At 41.2% G+C, this 19,086-nt stretch overlaps 1 protein-coding gene and 1 long non-coding RNA gene across 2 annotated transcripts; both read right to left on the bottom strand.

Moving 5' to 3' along the window:
* Nucleotides 1–1,430: 1,430 nt before the first annotated feature.
* On the bottom strand, nt 1,431–3,134 carry LOC139453899 (microtubule-actin cross-linking factor 1, isoforms 6/7-like). The gene has a single exon (XM_071235346.1). It carries the CDS (start codon nt 3,132–3,134, stop codon nt 1,431–1,433), a length of 1,704 nt encoding a protein of 567 aa, XP_071091447.1.
* A 1,378-nt stretch (nt 3,135–4,512) lies between these two features.
* Nucleotides 4,513–14,233, bottom strand: LOC139452569 (uncharacterized). The gene is made up of 4 exons (XR_011652378.1): nt 14,180–14,233; nt 8,245–8,319; nt 7,558–7,611; nt 4,513–6,822 (listed from the first exon to the last, which is right to left on the bottom strand). It is a non-coding gene; the product is annotated as an uncharacterized lncRNA (long non-coding RNA).
* Between the last annotated feature and the right edge of the window lie 4,853 nt (nt 14,234–19,086).

The raw sequence follows: 19,086 nt of genomic DNA, 5'->3' as shown, positions 1-19,086 counted from the left end.
ATGAAGCTAAGACTATCCAGGTTCCAGATATTTAAGACAATTTATGAAAATTTATTGAAAATTTATTGAAATATTTCTTGTATCATTGAGACTGAATTTGTGTTAAAAGTATTGAGCCTTAAATTCATTTTAACAACGAGAAAAACAAGTTATGAAGAAATGTGTTTGTTGAGAGAAAATACATGTGGACAGTTTGGAGAAGTGACTGTGCATCTTCTATTTGTTGACTCCTTGAGCAAGTTACCATGTGAAGCCCTCACTGAAAGTGCTATTACTATGCTGAATCTCTCAATGGCCAGTGGGTCAGTGGGGTAGCCTGGTGGTTAAAGTGTTCGCTCATAACGACGAAGACCCGGGTTCGATTTCCCACATGGGTACAATGTATGAAGCCCATATCTGGTGACCCCCGCTGTGATATTGCTTGAATATTGCTAAAAGCGGCGTACAACCATACTCACTCACTCACTCAATGCCCAGTGGGTCAGTAGGGTAGCCTGGTGGTTAAAGCGTTTGCTCATAACGACGAAGACCCGGGTTTGATTTCCCACATGGGTACAATGTGTGAAGCCCATTTGTGGTGTACCCGCTGTGATATTGCTGGAATATTGCTAAAAGCAGCGTAAAACCATACACACTCAATGCCCAGTGTCACCTGATCATGTTGGACTATGTTAGTGTACTTCAGTTCCTTTTGTGTGCAGGATGAGTGCAGATTGTGAGCAGATCTGTTATTGACATACTCAAGATGTAAGAAATACAACAATTTGTATTAACATGGACTTTGTTGTTATTAAATGGATGGATTAATGGTTTCACATGCAAGGAACATAAGCTCCAAATCTTCACAATTGCAGACAGAAAATGTGTATAAATTCTGGGATAGTTTCCTTAGCCACACTGTTAACTGAAACATGTGAACATGTTGCTTCCTTAGCTTACTCACAACAAAGACTGAATGACAGGTCAGTTAGCTGCTGGCAACCTTTCCTTTTGGGTCCTGTGTGGCTTGGTGTAAGGGGATTCCAGCACTGTGATGCCCTCTACTAGCAGCCGTGGGGATTCTGGCACTGTGACGACATCTACAACTAGCCGTGGGGATTCCGGCACTGTGACGACATCTACAATTAGCCATGGGGATTCCGGTACTGTGATGACATCTACAATTAGCCATGGAGATTCCGGTACTGTGATGACATCTACAATTAGCCGTGGGGATTCCGGCACTGTGACGCCCTATACAACTAGCCGTGGGGATTCCGGCACTGTGATGACATCTACAATTAGCCGTGGGGATTCCGGCACTGTGATGCCCTTTACAACTAGCCGTGGGGATTCTGGCACTGTGATGACACCTACAACTAGCCGTGGGGATTCCGGCACTGTGACGACATCTACAACTAGCCGTGGGGATTCCGGCACTGTGACGCCTCCTATACAACTAGCCGTTGGGATTCCGGCACTGTGACACCCTCTACAACTAGCCGTGGGGATTCCGGCACTGTGACGACATCTACAACTAGCCGTGGGGATTCCAGCACTGTGACGACATCTACGACTAGCCATGGGGATTCAGGCACTGTGACTCCCACTACAACTAGCCGTGGGGATTCCGGCACTGTAACGCCCTCTACAACTAGCCGTGGGGATTCCGGCACTGTGACGCCCTCTACAACTAGCTGTGGGGATTCCGGCACTGTGACGCCCTCTACAACTAGCCATGGGGATTCAGGCACTGTGACTCCCACTACAACTAGCCGTGGGGATTCCGGCACTGTGACGCCCTCTACAACTAGCCGTGGGGATTCTGGCACTGTGACGCCCTCTACAACTAGCCGTGGGGATTCCGGCACTGTGACGCCCTCGACAACTAGCCGTGGGGATTCCGGCACTGTGACGCCCTCTACAACTAGCTGTGGGGATTCCGGCACTGTGACGCCCTCTACAACTAGTCGTGGGGATTCCGGCACTGTGACGCCCTCTACAACTAGCCATGGGGATTCCGGCACTGTGACGCCCTCTACAACTAGTCGTGGGGATTCCGGCACTGTGACGCCCTCTACAACTAGCCGTGGGGATTCCGGTACTGTGATGACATCTACAACTAGCCGTGGGGATTCCGGCACTGTGATGACATCTACAACTAGCTGTGGGGATTCCGGCACTGTGACGCCCTCTACAACTATTCGTGGGGATTCCGGCACTGTGACGCCCTCTACAACTAGCCATGGGGATTCCGGCACTGTGACGCCCTCTACAACTAGTCGTGGGGATTCCGGCACTGTGACGCCCTCTACAACTAGCCATGGGGATTCCGGCACTGTGACGCCCTCTACAACTAGCCATGGGGATTCAGGCACTGTGACTCCCACTACAACTAGCCGTGGGGATTCCGGCACTGTGACGCCCTCTACAACTAGCCGTGGGGATTCCGGCACTGTGACGCCCTCTACAACTAGCCGTGGGGATTCCGGCACTGTGACGCCCTCTACAACTAGCTGTGGGGATTCCGGCACTGTGACGCCCTCTACAACTAGTCGTGGGGATTCCGGCACTGTGACGCCCTCTACAACTAGCCATGGGGATTCCGGCACTGTGACGCCCTCTACAACTAGTCGTGGGGATTCCGGCACTGTGACGCCCTCTACAACTAGCCGTGGGGATTCCGGTACTGTGATGACATCTACAACTAGCCGTGGGGATTCCGGCACTGTGATGACATCTACAACTAGCTGTGGGGATTCCGGCACTGTGACGCCCTCTACAACTATTCGTGGGGATTCCGGCACTGTGACGCCCTCTACAACTAGCCATGGGGATTCCGGCACTGTGACGCCCTCTACAACTAGTCGTGGGGATTCCGGCACTGTGACGCCCTCTACAACTAGCCATGGGGATTCCGGCACTGTGACACCCTCTACAACTAGCCATGGGGATTCCGGCACTGTGATGACATCTACAACTAGCCGTGGGGATTCCGGCACTGTGACGCCCTCTACAACTAGCTGTGGGGATTCCGGCACTGTAACACCCTCTACAACTAGCCGTGGGGATTCCGGCACTGTGACGCCCTCTACTACTAGCCGTGGGGATTCCGGTACTGTGACATCTACAACTAGCCGTGGGGATTCCGGCATTGTTTTTCAGACCGCCGTCTAGATTATTACTGAATGCAGCCTTAAACAACAAGCCAACCAAACAACATTATGCGACTTATCCTCATCTGTGCCCAGATCTGTTGATGTTGGGAGCTGAAAGCCTGGATATATCCAATAATGATCCCCTGTGACTGTGACTCACTCACACTTTTCATGAGGCCAGAGTGCTTTGTACCTCTAGACTTACACAGAAACTAGGGCTAGGAACCAAGATACATGAACTTAATTTGCCCTTTCTCAGTCAACTGTGTTGTGCTTCATATCACTGGTGATTTTAGACTTGCACTAATGGCATAATGTAATCAGATTTAGTAGTATAGACAGTGAGGTACTACACCAATCCACATAAATTATATCATGATCCGACAAGACAACATTTTGCTAAGCAGTTGCTACATTTTGCTAAATCTGCTCAGCCAAATGTAGCAACTGCTCAGCCAAATGTAGCAACTCCTTAGCAAAATGTAGCAACTCCTTAGCAAAATGTAGCAACTCCTTAGCAAAATGTAGCAACTGCTCCACAAAATGTAGCAACTGCTTTGGAAAATGTTCTTTTGTGATAGGCAGTATGGTAATGCTAGCACAAATAGCTCTGGTCGGTTTATTGCATAAATACTGTATTCAACGTAATAAGCGCCCCGCTCTAATAAGCACCCACGGCAATATTTGCTAAGATATTGGCAAGTGAACAATCCCAATTATAGCATCCCTTCAGATTGATCAATGTACACAAGACTTATTTATTCGTGTATAATACACACTCGTGTGTTATATGCACCTTTAATTATGGGCAATTAAATTCGGGAAAAAATATATCTGTCTTATATAAACAGTTCAGACCGTCAGCATAAACCACGAAATTTATCTTTCAACTCCCACCAAAAATGTTTTCCCACCAAAATAATATTCTAATAAGAGCCCCCTATTTCTAATTTTGAGAGTGCCCTGGGCGCTTATTACGTCGAATACGGTAATATATACAACTTTTTAAACATGAGTTGTCAGGATTAAAACATACATCAATGCATTGGTAGGTTTATTGTAAAGTGTTCAATAGACGGACATCGGTGAATTGTGATACCCTATTATATATATGTATAATATGTTTTACATTCCCAACATTCTCATCAGGTGGTCAGGCTCGCTGACTTGGTTGATGCATGTCATCGATCCCAATTGCGTGGATCGATGTTCATGATGTCAATCACTGGATTGTCTGGTCCAGACTCAATTATTTACAGACTGACATCATATACCTGGAATATTGCTGAGTGCGACGTTAAACAACAAAGAAACAAATATTAGAACTTTGACATTTTACATACTGCACAAAATATATAACGCAATCAAGCACATTCTGAAATACTTTATTCACTTCTATTGTCTATGTACAAATTCTCTTCCTCAGTTACTCCGATATTATTTATCACAATCCAAAAAATATGATATTCAAACATCAGATCTAATTTCTGAGAGTAATAATCACAAACCATTACCTTTAAAACAATTATGTCTATTGCACATCCAAACAATACGTGAATGTTTAGTGACTATTACAAAAAATTGAGATTAGTTTTTTTAATTCAATTTCTCTCTTTTCATTTTACAATTCTTCACCATTTTGACTTTTCTAACATCCACACATCAATCTCACAATGCAATACGTGTCAAAGATTTTCTACAAGGATCCTGAGTATCACTAGAACCAATAATGGAAACAGTCCGCTATCACAAGGGATGTAAACATTATATAGTTCAGGGGGTGATTTTTGTTATGTCTCAAACAAACCTAAGGACAAAAAATATGTATAAAAAATTGCACATCCAAACAACATTTAAAAAGAAAGAAAGTTGACCAAACTAATTTAATTACTTGATATACAGGCCTACCTGTCTGTTTTTACATGATACATGTATATGAAATATAAATAAAGGGAGTTAATTCAGTTTCAGTTCAGTATGATTATTTCTCGTTGCCTTAAACATGCTAACTTGATAGCCATATTGAAATGCAAACATGGTAAATATGAATTTTGAAGTGTGGATGTTTCTTCGCAGTCAGGATGCACCTGACATTACATGGTCTTGATGCAAGGCTCGTGACAAGGGCAATCAAATACGTTCTTCAACCATCCAAGTTAATATTCCCTACCATGGGTGAAATATACCCAGTAAAAAAGGCCACACTTTTTTACTTTTATGTTTTATGGATTTATTCCAGCTGTTCCATACGAGGTTGGTCGAAATAAAAAAAATAAATAGCACGTCAATCATTTATTTATTTATATGAAAGTCATACTGCAGCTTGCTTCTTGAATCACTTATAGTGATGTACACGTGGAATTTTTATAAACATTTTTATTGTAAAAGAGGGACTATATTACTTGCGAGAGACAATAAAAATAAATATTTTTATGATTAATTTATTTCTGTTCCTGCTACTTTTCAGCATGTTCAGTAGGGCGACGGACCCATGACACGAAAAAATAAAATGTGTGGCCTAATTATGTTAATGGTATTGGATGGTCTTCTTATGCAATGCTCATAAGGCTTCGTGATAACCTGAACAAGGGGAGTCACTACAGTGGGGATGGAGGACAGGCGCCAAGTGTTACATGACACCCTAATAGATGTGACAGGTCATGAGTTAGGCTTGTGTCGTGACAAATATAATTAAAATATACACCTGGAATAAAGTTAAGCAACACTCCTTTATGTTCATACCTTTTTAAATGTTTGGAGATACCTACATATGACTATAATCTTTTTGTTAAACATATAAGATACGACCAATTCCTGATTGTCAGTACAAACTGATGCAGGGAAGTAGACGAAGCCATTGAGGTTTGTCATCAAATAACTGTTGTCATGGAATAGTTACAAAATAAGTCATGACATAATCCGTACTAGTGATAGACCGATACTGGTCTTGTAAGTTTGAGAATAGTAAAAATGGACAAAATCTAGCTATCTTATGTAAACCACTTGTCCAAAATGAACTGCAGACCAGTTAGATTTGCTCAATGTCTACCCTGAGTATCTCACTTTGTAAACGTATTTTTTTAAGAAATATATTTTGTCAGAAACAAATACAGGAGACGATTTCTAAAATTTGCTATTTTATGTGGAAATATACAGTTAAGGATGCTTAATAATTTTTCAGGTGTATATCACAATGTGTTGCTATGACAACCAAGGAATGACTAGAGACCCCCACCAAAGATATGCAGCAAACTTGGTCTATAAACTGATAGTGGCTTCAGAACTTGTGTGTTATCAGAAAATGAATAGCTAAGCCAAACTAAACATAAATTTACTAAATACTGTCACATTCATGTAGGTCAGGAATCTGTGATGATGCACATAGTGAACACAGGGCAACCAGCAGGTCCATGGTCATCACTGTGTTGTCATAGCAACAGGAGCACATCTGCACACGGGGGAAATAAGGTGATGTTTGATACTGAAATAATCACTAGCACTCCCTGATTTGTCGACATCAGTCTTCATGTCCTCCAGCGTACCGTTCATACAGATTTATTACAAGTGTGTTTGTGTGTTCCCTGGTTGTCTAGTCCTTTGAAGATCCTTGATCATCTTTCTTGTATTTTTCTGAAAACTCCTTCACTTTGGCCCAGATATCCTGAGGGTTATCAACTCGGGGCAACTGTGAATACAAAACAGATAAGACATCATTGTCAGCCAAGACAATCGGCATGGAGTAGGACTTGGACGAGTCCACATTTACAACCGGGGTATCCACTGTGGGTCTCAACATGCTCACCAAAAGATGTTAAAAGATGGTACTTGTTGTTACCCTGTCTGGCGCTCGGCATTAAGGGGCTAAAACAAGGACAGGTCGGCTCGGAGTCAGTATACTGTGTCTGAGTGGGGTATTCATGTTAAACTGCGGCATGGTATCTCAGTGGGCAAGCACCATAAATCGGCTTCAGTCCGGACTAGTACAAGCAGCCACACACACACACACACATGTGCATGCACGTCACTATATAAGTGCAATAATTTTGGATGCGACGTTAAACCTAATTTCACCGCACCTCAACATGCTCAAGAGTTGGGAACAAAATGTCCGATTGGGAACTGTTTTACTGGAGCCCTGGCAAAATCTATTTAGATACATGTAAAATGATGTGATTATGAATACAATGAAGGAGACTGAAGCTATATCTTTCCTAAAAAATATAAAAGTCAGAATGAATACGTGCATAGTCAGAAACAAAAGCGAATTTTACCAACTAGTAATGGAACGAGTTTTGTTGTAATTGGTATTAAACAATATATAATGAGACTAACCACAGGTCAGTGCAGTTCAGACAAGGTATAGAAGATTAGAAATTACCCAACATAATTCTAACAATCTAACAAGTAACTGAATAATTACCGTGTAGTGTTGATCTGCAAATATGCCTGCATAGACACCAGCCAAGAAAAATGCCTGAATTTGAAAAAATCTCATATATAAAAACCAGCATATCAAAAAGAATTGTCAATGTTTTGCGTACCAAAGATTCCACTTTCCCTTTGATAGATAGGTCTTTGTAGTAGCAATAGTGATTGAGTTGGCTTTAATGCTGCTTTTAATGGTATTCCTGTTATATCACGGCATGTCAGCCTTATGTGGGAGGAAAGCCCCAAGTGATGCAGGTCTCAGACTACTTCGGTGAAACCCGCGAGCACGGTTATGGTGCTGACAAACCTAGAAACATAATCTGGGCGAACTGGGATTCGAACCCACAATCATAGGTTTCTGGCGTGCCCAAGGGATGCAACTCTGCACAGCAAATCGCTGCGCCTTAGACGACTGGGCCACTCGTGCCCCCTGGGAGCAATTAGGGTACTGACATATTGTTCACACTTTTGCTATCAAAGCAACTAACAATTTTCAGTATTTTCCATTTCATAAAGGGCTCAATAATCAATTAGTTATGTTTTTGTTTCAAATTAGCACATTTCCAGGGAGAATATGAGATGCATATGGAATTGCCTTCACTACATATATAGCCTATTAATATCATACATATAACCATCTACCATCTGCATGATGAAATGGACAAAATTGTTAACTTACTATTTTCCCAAACATTTTCACTGGTCACGTAGCAGTTCTAGGTGTCAGAATAGATGCCTCCCAAGATCTCTCAAGCTGTAAAAGACATTATGTCGTAAATGAATAAGAGAATTTGGATACATATTTCATTGCAATAATAAAAACCACTAAAGTATGATACCAATAATACCAATATTATAAACTGGTTTATAATAAGAAACGAAGCTTGAGTCAACAATTGGCCTAGAAAATTTTATTCAAGTCGTTCAAATACCTCTGTGTCTGTTGCCTAGTGGGGTGCAGGCTAAAACGGCACCTCAGCAAAACGTCACCGATTTCTCTGGCGAAAACGGCACCGCATTTGGCGAAAACGGCTACTATGCGTCGGGCGAAAACGGCACCTCTGTTGTTAATAACGATAACAACGATTTTTGTAGTAATATATAGGTAACATGGTATTTTATTAGTGATGTATTAACATTTCCTCTTTTCAGAGATATAAGTAAATATAGTATTTGATTGGTGATTTACATTGTATTTCCTCTTTTCAGTAAATATGTTCCTATATACATGTCTATCTTCATCATCATCATCATCATCCTCTTCACAAAATTGGTCCATGAACAACAGAACATTGTGAAAGTACTTGGGTCAGGGAGAGATCCCCATCCTTGTATCTTCGCCATACGTCGAAGATCTCCTCTTGACCAGATGTTGAAGATTTGTGAACATACACCCTGAGTCGTCCCTCCTGAATCAGTCGCGACTGTAGAGGCAACAGACTAGCCTCTCGGAACAGCTCTGGGATCAATCTGTTGTTGATGCACAGCGGAAAGGGAAGTCTTCTTCAGTCCGGCAAATTTCTCTATAACGAGCCACAGAAAGTCCTGTTCCACATACTCGATGGGTCCACTGGTCACAGTTATCACATGATACAGCATGTTGATTTCTTCTGACAGTCTTCTCGCATGCAACACATCGAAAGGCCATTGTGAATAATTGTGATCCGACAGCATACTTACTTACTTACTTTGGAGATTTAACGTGCGCTTTCCGACTGATGCGTATTTCGCACACGGGCCCGGCCAGGCCATTTAATGTGTTTCCGAAAGGGGCGAGGGTGGTCTGTGCAACCCAAGAGGGGGCTTTAGGGGTTGCTTATATAGAATTTGGGAATTTTGAGATTTGGAATAGATGCTGATGGGGTTGGGGAGGAGAACTAAGGGAGCTGGGTATGGTGGATGATTGTTTGTTTATGTGATTTTGATTTGGTAGGTTATTATGGTTTTAGATGCGTTTTATTAGTTCCGTTTTTATTAAGAATACGCCTAAGGCCTTGAAGTTTTCTAGTTTATTTTGTGGGTTTAGTATTGCTTCTAGAGTGAGAGCCTTGTTTAGATTGAGGGTGGTTTGTAATGCGGTTCGATGTGTTAGGTAGTGTGTGCAGTGGATGAGTGCGTGTTCTGGGGTTTCTGGTTGTTTGCAGTGTGGGCAGTTACCTGTAGTGTGTTTTTTAAAATTTTTTAGGTGGTTATTTAGGTTGGTGTGTCCTGTTTGGAGTTTAGTGATTACTCTGTCGATTTTTTTTGATGGATGGAGAATTTTTGGTTTGGTTAGTGGTTTGCTGAGCACTCTTTTGATTTTGCTATTTGAGTTTAGATATAGGTTATGCCATTTTTTGTGATTTTTTGTTTGTTTACACTTTTAATTTCTGTTTTTGAGATGGGTAAGTTTAAGCTTTTTTCTGGGATTTTAAGGGATAGTTTAGCTGCTTTATCGGCGTTTTCATTACCGTATATTCCTACGTGGGCGGGTATCCACAAGAAGGTTATTTGTTTGCCTGCTTTTGTTAGGTCGTTGGAGCTTTTAAGTATTTGATTTATTAATTTAGGTCGGTTTTTGGTATTTTTGTTTTGGAGGGCTTGTAGTCCACTTAGGGAGTCAGTAAGTATTAGGATTTTTTGGTTGTTTTTGGATTCTTGATTGTGGAGGGCTGAGGCCATGCCCATTAGTTCGGCCGTGAATATTGATTGGTTATTTGGGAGTCGGAAGGATTGTGTGGTTTTAGTTGGTTGTGTGGTATGGACTCCGAAACCCGTGTGTTTGGAGGTCGGATCTGAGGATCCGTCCGTGTAAATGTGACACCAATTTGGCCAATTTTTGTGTATGTATGCTAGTGTGGTAGTTTTAGCTATGTTTGGGTCGGTTTGTTTATTTATTTGGCTAGCTAGTGTTGTGTCTATTTTGGGTATTTTAAGTTTAGGGGTGAAGATATTTGATTGTTTGCAGTTTTGTTTAAGATTTTTAATTTGGTGTTCATTTAGGTAGTTTGTTATTCTTTGGGATATTGGGGTAAGTAAGGGGTGTTTACGAGCTAGAGCTTGGTTTTTAGGGCTGATGTTTTGGTTTATTAAGTTTTGGATGAGAGGGTTTGATTGGGACGCGGCCCAGAAATTTAAGCTTAGCTGTTCCCTGCGTAGACTTAGTGGCATTTCTCCTGTTAAGGCCTGAAGTGAGGTGTAGGAGGTGCCATGTTGGGTGCGTGTAATGAGTTTGAGAGCCTGATATTGTATTGAGTCAAGTTTTTTGGATAGAGAGTTGTTTAGGGTGTTGTATATGGCGCAGCCGTAGTCTAGTTTTGATCTAATTAGGGATATGTAGAGAGAGAGGAGAGTATCTTTGGAGGCTCCCCAGTTAGAGCCAGTTAGGCATCTTAGGGTGTTTAGGTCTTTACTGCATTTAGTTGTTAGGTTTTGGATGTGAGCATCCCAGGTGAGATGTTCATCGAAAATAAGTCCTAAGAATTTGGTTTGTTTTTGAAATTTGATTGTTTGGTTGTTTAGCTGGAGGATTGGGGAGGCGGGTTTCATGTTTTTATGTTTGAATACTATTCCTGTTGTTTTTTCTGAGTTAAGGGAGAAGCCCCATTTGTCAGCCCATTGTTGTATTTTATTAAGAGATTTTTGGAGTAGATTTGTGGCCATTTTCATGCTTTTAGTGCGGATCCAGATGGCTCCATCATCCGCGAATTTTGATGTGTTTACTTTAGGGGATAGACCCTCGAATAGATCGTTTATCATTATATTGAAGAGGGTGGGGCTGAGGATACTGCCCTGTGGAGTGCCATTTTCTAGGGGACATTGGTCCGATAGAGTTTGGTCTATACACACGGTTATTTTACGATTGTTTAGGAAGTCCTGGATGTAGTTTATTATCTGACCTTTGAGTCCTATTTTTTTAAGTTTTTGTATTAGCCCATCGTGCCATACCATGTCGAAAGCTTTAGAGAAGTCTAAGAAGATGCCTGTGGTATATTGTTTATTTAGTTGTCCTGTCTTAATATCTTGTTCTAGTCGGGCGAGGTTATCTAGGGTTGAGCGGCCAGGAGTGAAACCGCTTTGATCTGGGTTTATGGTGTTATTTTGGGTTAAGTAATGTTGTAATCTATTTTTAGCCATTGATTCCATTACTTTACATAAGTTTGAAGTTAGGGATATTGGTCTATATGAGTTAGCTTGATTAGCTGGTTTATTAGGTTTAGGGATTGGTATGACTAGGGCCTGTTTCCAGGGTGTAGGAACCTGTCCGTTTAGGTAGATGAGATTGTATAGTTTGAGTAGTGCCTGGAGCAGTTTTAGGGGGAGTTTTTTAATTATTTGGTAAGAGGTTAGGTCTAATCCTGGGGCTGTGCCCTTTTTCCTGTTTTGGATTACGTAGAGGAGCTCCTCCATTGTGTAGGGTTGATTTATTTCTAGATTGTTATTGTTTGGTTCTTTTGTGGGTTTGTTTTCTGTTTTAAGTTTATCTTGGAATTTTTGGCTGAAGTTGCTGTTACTGCTAACGGCCGAAAAGTGGTTGGCGAGATTATTTGCTTTTTGGGCGGGGTTGGTTGAGTTGTTAATGTTAGGGTTTTTTTTATGTCGTTTTAAGCCTCTAATTGCGTGGATTTTGCGCCAGACCGTTCTGGCATCTGTACGGTTATTTATACCTTCGCAGAATTTTTTCCAGTCTCTACTTTTGGCTATTTGGACTAGTTTTTGAACCTGGTGGTTTAGTTCGTGGGCTATGTTTAAATATTTGTAGTCGCGTTTTGCTTTATTGAAGGCTGATTTACGTTTTCGTCTAGTCTGTTCTATTTCCTCATTCCACCATGGTACCGTCGGTTTGCCTGTCTTAGATACTTTGAAGGGGATGGAGGTTTTGGCTGCGTATAGTCTGTTAGGTTTTTACAATAGGTTTCTGGATCATTATTTTCTATTTCGTTTAAGTTAGCTTCGTTGCAGATATCTTGGAATTGGTCCCAGTTAGCTTTGTTGTAATGGAATTTTGGTTCTTGGTTTTCTGTTTGGATTGGTACGTTTGTATTTCCTATGGTTATGTTTATGGGGAAGTGGTCGCTACCTAGCGGGACGTCGTGCACTTCCCATTGAGTGCTTTGGGCTAGATCTGCGGTGCATATGGTTAGGTCGATAGCCGACATTTTTTGGTTTATCTTATCGTACCTCGTGGGTTGGTTGCTATTAAGGAGTACTAGGTCGTTTGTTTCTATCCATTCGGAGATTAATTTGCCATGAGTATCTATTTTATCATCTATGCTCCATGTAGGATGGTGAGCGTTAAAGTCTCCTAGGAATATAGTAGATTTATCGCTTATTTTGAGTAGTTTGTTTAGATCCTCAGGTTGGACTTTTTGTTCCGCCCAGTGGTAAATATTTATGATGTTTATGTTTCGGTTATTTAATGTGATTTTAATGCCGTTGGCTTCTAGGTTTGGCGTGTCTATTTTTATTTCTTCGTAATTTATATCTTCCCTGATAAATATGATTAGTACTCCTGCGGCTCTTCTTGTTTTCGGTTTAGCTCTGTCAGTTCTAACTGAGTTGTAGTTAGGTAGTGTGAATTTCGATTTTTTTGAGAATTTGGTTTCCTGTATACAAGCAATGTGAGGGCCTTTATTTAGTTTAAATTTAGTTTTTAGTTCATGGCCGTGGGAGGTGAGTCCGTTGGCGTTCCACTGAAAAATATTTAGTCCTTCGAATATTGGGTTCGGGTGATTGGTGATTTAGTTTTTAGTTTTTATTTTATTCGGTGAGTTCTTTTAGATGGACAGCATCATGTTTGGCCTCTTAAATACAGTTTCAGCTAAAATTGAGTATTGGTACTTAAAACTTCAAAGCGTATAGTGTTTTCACAATAAGTTAACTACGCCTCCCAATCGGAGTCGGTGAGTAAATTGGAGTAGGGGGCTAATTTCTTATTTGTTTTATTTCACAATTAGTTGTGTTTGTAAGAGACGATGTGAGTTTAATTTCTATTATTTTTCTTCAAAGCATGTTATGTTTTCACAATAAGTTGAGTTGCGTATAAGCTAAGTTGGATTATAGTTGGAGTAGAGACTAATATCTAATGTAAACTTGTTTTAACATCTCACAATTATTGGCGCTTGCAAGTTACAATGTAAGTTTAATATCATTTATTTGACAAAGGTAAAAAAAATTAATAAGGTGCCGTTTTCACTCGAGTCAAGGTGCCGTTTTCGCTCGAGTCGAGGTGCCGTTTTCGCCAATCGGTGCCGTTTTCGCCCGGTGACGTTTTGCTGAGGTGCCATTTTCGCTATAACCCTGCCTAGTGTAGGCCTACACATACACTCAGCATATATATGAATCTAACTTATAATAAATAACCTACATACATACAATGTCTCAGTTTACTACATTCAAACGTCTAGATGTAGTGGAAATGGACGTAACGACCCGGGATACAGATCTGAAATCCTCAGAAAATGAAACTAGAGCACAGAGAAACAGGTAAAGGTCAATTTCAAGTCCATTTACGATGTCAACTGATTAAATCCTGCCCTGCGATATATAGATCAATAAAACGGCGATAGATACTACATTACACGATGTGAAACACGTACTCTGACAAGTATTTCAAGAGTCTCCATTCCTCTTACCTGTATATATGTGTAATGGAGATCGAAATATGATGGCTCGGTCTGAAGGCTCACAATATTTCTAAGGGAGGCTACTCTATTGCAATATTGAATGATGCATACCGGTTAAAAAACTTTTCTACAACGCCTGTCCTGTGTTTACTAGCACCGATGATTTTCCCTGGTAGAATATTAATAAAATGACTCTTAGAAGTATGGTTAGAACTGACAATTGTATATATAATTATATTCACAAAGCAACTTGGATTGTGTTTATAAAGTGTTTATTGCATCAGATGGTCAAAGTTAGAAGCTATTGTTATTGACGACCTCGATAACAAACTGATGAAGTATGGGTTAGACTTGCATGGTTACCGTGGAAATCAGACGCCTAGATTAGAAATCAGACACTCCTCAAAACGTAAAGAAACGCTTAGTAGATATCGATATGCATACATGAACGACGTGAGACTTATCGCACCCTGGCGTTGACGTTTTGTGCGACATAGAATTTGTGATTCTGATGGGCGGTGGGACAGGTTTGAGTCAGGTAGGGGTCATCAAATTTCCTGCCTCATCAAGGACAAAGCCAGGATAGATGTCACCTTTCTTTGGTGGAAAGACCATTAAGACACATCTCCGAGGCAATGGCAAAGGTAGCGGAAATTCCAACCCCAGAAGATGTGTATACCATGCAGGTTCATTGGGGAAACCCTTTGACCTCTGTCAACAAACATGACCAGAAATCCGCCATTTCCGAACACATCAAGAACCAAGACAACAACAACAACAACAACAACAACAACAACTGGCGTCAAAGGAAAGTACAAGAGGCTAATGGCCAATAACATCAGGAGATACCAGCCATCTAGCCACGTAACGTGACCAGTGCTGCCTAGTGCTTGGGACTTAATACATTGATTTAATTAAGCTGTGCCACCATCTGTCTATTGCCTTATCCCATATCAAGACCTATTATCCAGCTGGCTTCCACTTGTGCCTTGCTTATTTCAGTCAGTGCTAATTTTCCTCATGGCTTCCCTTGTTAGTTTCCAACTTTGTTTTCTTATTATCTTTCTGCTGTTTTTACATGTACTTACCGTATTTGACGTAATAAGCGCCCCGCTCTAATAAACGCCCATGGCGATATTTGCTAATATATTGGCTAGTGAACAATCCCAATCAGCACCCCTTCCGATTGATCAATGTACACAAGACTTATTTATTCGCGTATGAAAAAAATGGAAAACAATGTCTGTCGCATATAAACATTTCAGGCAGTCAGCATGAACCACGAAATTTATCTTTCAACTGTTTTTTTTAAACAAAATAATAGTCTAATAAGAGGCCCCTATTTCTAATTCTGAGAGCGCCCTGGGCGCTTATGTCGAATACGGTATATATGCTCTCTGCATCCTAGCAACCCGGTAAAGGAGTAAGCATACACACCGAAACGTTTTGTTCCTCATAATAAAGAAGTTGACATCCATTATGGAGGTATACACGAAAAAGCCGGTTTGCACCCGGAAGCGGATTTACGATAAGTTAGTTTATCATCCAACACTGGCTCCCACAGGAGATATCACTTGGATAAGCTCAAGCGATATCTACACTGTAGATATCGCTGCAATCAAATTACATCACTATGCTTTGCAGACCATTGTGACGTCACCGTTACCATGACGTCACAATCAAATGACATCACTAATGGCTCTGCTACTGAAGCTGTTAGCAGTACTTTTTACACTGAAAACACTGCTAATTACTGTCTACAAATTGAAAAAGTTGAAAGAATGGTGTTGGATGATAAATAAAATCTCACCCTCGTGTCTTGTGATATCAAATATATCAACACTCGTTGATAAAAGTGGCAAAAATCCTCGGCAAGCCTCGGAATTTTTCCACTTTTATCAACTCGTGTTGATAAATTTGATATCAAAAGACACTCGGGTGAGATTCTCTATGTACTCACCGGAGTTTTCGTTTATAACTCCATAAACGCTAAAAATATTGAAGCCAATTCTCATAAATAAATAAATACACATACAATAATAACTTCACATATTGCTTATTTATTCACAACGAACTACAAGATATAACACTGAGCATCAAAATACGAAACTAGTGACATCGCTCAGCGCTTTATGCAACACAAGCCCCGCACATTCTGTAATCATCCAATACGAAAACAACAGACCATAAGTAGGCGTGGCCTAATTTATTTTTCGGTTTATGAAAACATAAACGCAAATTTATTTGCTTGGTTAACCAATCAAATGCCATGGAATCAGTTGCAATTTATTCATATGAAGGTCAATATTAGAATCAATGAGGTTCTTTCTTAGTTTTCATCACACATGTCAGAAGGGACAAGTACACATCCGAATGTGATGAGTGAGTGAGTGAGTTTGGTTTAACGCCGCTTTTAACAGTATTCCAGTCATATCACGGCGTGTCAGCTGAATGTGGGAGGAAAGCCCCAAGTGATGCAGGTCTCAGACGTTTACCACTTCGGTGAAACCCACAAGCACGGGAATGGTGCTGACAAACCTAGAAACATAATTGGGGCGAACCGGGATTCGAACCCACAATCATAGGTTTCTGGCCTGCCTAAGGGACACAACTCTGCACAGCGAATTGCGGCGCCTTAGACGACTGGGCCACCCGTGCCCCCTGCGAATGTGATGAGTGAGAGCACCAGATGGCGTTACGCTTTGATCAACTCTCCGACATTTATCGGATTAATCCGTGATATCATTCTATGTATATGTGATATATGCATTCAGTGTGTTATGGAGATTGTACAAAACAAGATGTAAATAATGTAAACACACACGAAACACGTTTTGATCTAAACAGGTTTAGGAATGTGATTAAATAATATACGGAATACATATTTGGTGTGTTCTATCTAAACACTTTTAGGGTCTAAACACACGAAATGAACTTTCGTCTCACAGCCGACCGCCTCCGTGGTCTAGTGGTAGAGCGTCCGCCCGGAGAGCGGAAGGTCCGGGGTTCGATCCCCGGCCGCGTCATACCAAAAGTCGTTAAAAGATGGTACTTGTTGTTACCCTGTCTGGCCCTCGGCATTAACTGGCTAAAACAAGGACTGGTCGGCTCGGAGTTAGTATACTGTGTCTGAGTGGGGTATTCATGTGGCATGGCATGGTATCTCAGTGGGCGAGCACTATAAATCGGCATCAGTCCGGACTAGTACAAGCATCCACACACAAATGCATGCACGTCGCTATATAAGTGCGATAATCTTGAACGCGACGTTAAACCCAATTTCACCTCACCTCACCTCACCTCGTCTCACTGCCTAAACACCACTTAAACACCACACCCCCATACTCTAAACATGTTTAGAATTTCAACACGTTTAAACATGTTTAGAATTTAAACCTCTTTAACCTTGTTTTGAATTTAAACATGTTTAAACAAAGTGCAAATCTAAGGTCAAATATTAATAAGATGTATAATATGTATTAAAATTAGATATTCAAATCAGATACACAGGCACTTGCATAACACATGTACCACTAGGATTTACAACAAACTTGATACGATATTAACATAACATGTTCAAGCTCAGTTAATGATGACAAGGAAAATTGATATCTGTGAGGACAACAGCCTCCGTAACAAAGGTGGTAGCGGACTTGAATAAAGAAGATACGGGTCTTTCCCACATTTAGACGACCCGTGAAGATCCGGGGTAGAATAGGTCTTCATTTACCCATGCTTGCCGTAAAAGGCGACTATACGTGTTGCAAGAGGCGACTAACGGGATCGGGTGGTCAGGCTCGCTGACTTGGATGAATCATTTCATCGATCCCAATTGCGTCGATCGATGCTCATGATATTAATCACTGGATTGTCTGGTCCAGACTCGATCATTTACAGACCGCCGTCATATAGCTGGAATATTGCTGAGTGCCGCGTAAAACAACAAACCAACCAAACAAAACCAACCACATTTAGACCCTTAACACGTTTAGACATAAACATGTTAGACAAGGAACGTGTTTAGGTTTGTGCTTAGGATCTAAACACATATTCTGCAGTGTGGTCGGTGGCCAGCCAGTATTCAGTCTGTTAGATCTATTTGTTATTAAGTTTTGCGCTTTGCTTTTGAAATAATTGTCATTATCATAACAAAGACCACCATAGTAATGCAGATGATAATCAGCGATCGAATAGTTGTCTCCCACCTATTGCCAGTGGAACTGAATCGGATTGAATGCTGATAAAAACTTGTCAAATAGTGGATGACAGAAAACAAACTGAAGCTGAATGACAGCAAGACTGAGGCTATGTTGATTGGTGCCAACGCCAAAAGAGATTTGGCTGGGATTAGTACTAATCTGATTGGTGACTTATCCATTCCCATCAGTGATTCAGTTAGGACTTTTGGGGTTTATCTGGAGCCTGGCCTCACAATGAAGAATCAAATTACGAACATTTGCAAAATATGCAAACACCATCTGCGAAATATTGGTAACATTCGCAGCGCATCTTCTTCTTTTGTGATTTCAAGACTTGATTACTGCAACATTCCGTTCATCAACATCACGACATACCTCCTCTCTAGACTACAATCTGTTCAGAACACGGCAAATAGGATTACAACCCGTACCCCCCCCCCCCCCCCCCCCCCAAAACAGTGCTAAAGTCACTACACTGGCTACCTGTCAGTGACAGGATAGACTTTAAGATCTTGTCCATGATCTATCAATACTATCACGGTACAGCCACCGCTTGTCTCACAGACTTAATCTCAATGTACACTCCAACTAGGAGTCTCAGCTCTGACATTAAGATCCTCCCCAACAGTACTCTGACAAAACTGAAGTCATTTGGACATTTCCAACATATCTTCTTCTTTTTCTCCCCCCTCCTCCTTTTTACCTTCTCCTCCTTAC

The sequence above is a fragment of the Haliotis cracherodii genome, unplaced genomic scaffold (genome assembly GCF_022045235.1).
Source record: "Haliotis cracherodii isolate W230 unplaced genomic scaffold, xgHalCrac1.p SCAF_10, whole genome shotgun sequence".
Classification (NCBI taxonomy): Eukaryota; Metazoa; Mollusca; class Gastropoda; order Lepetellida; family Haliotidae; genus Haliotis; species Haliotis cracherodii.
This window is presented reverse-complemented; position numbering and strand designations above follow the sequence as displayed.

Bases quoted from the DNA above. Each gene is read 5' to 3' on its own strand.
- LOC139453899 (XM_071235346.1), bottom strand. From the start codon at position 3,134: ATGCCGGAATCCCCACGGCTAGTTGTAGATGTCACAGTACCGGAATCC.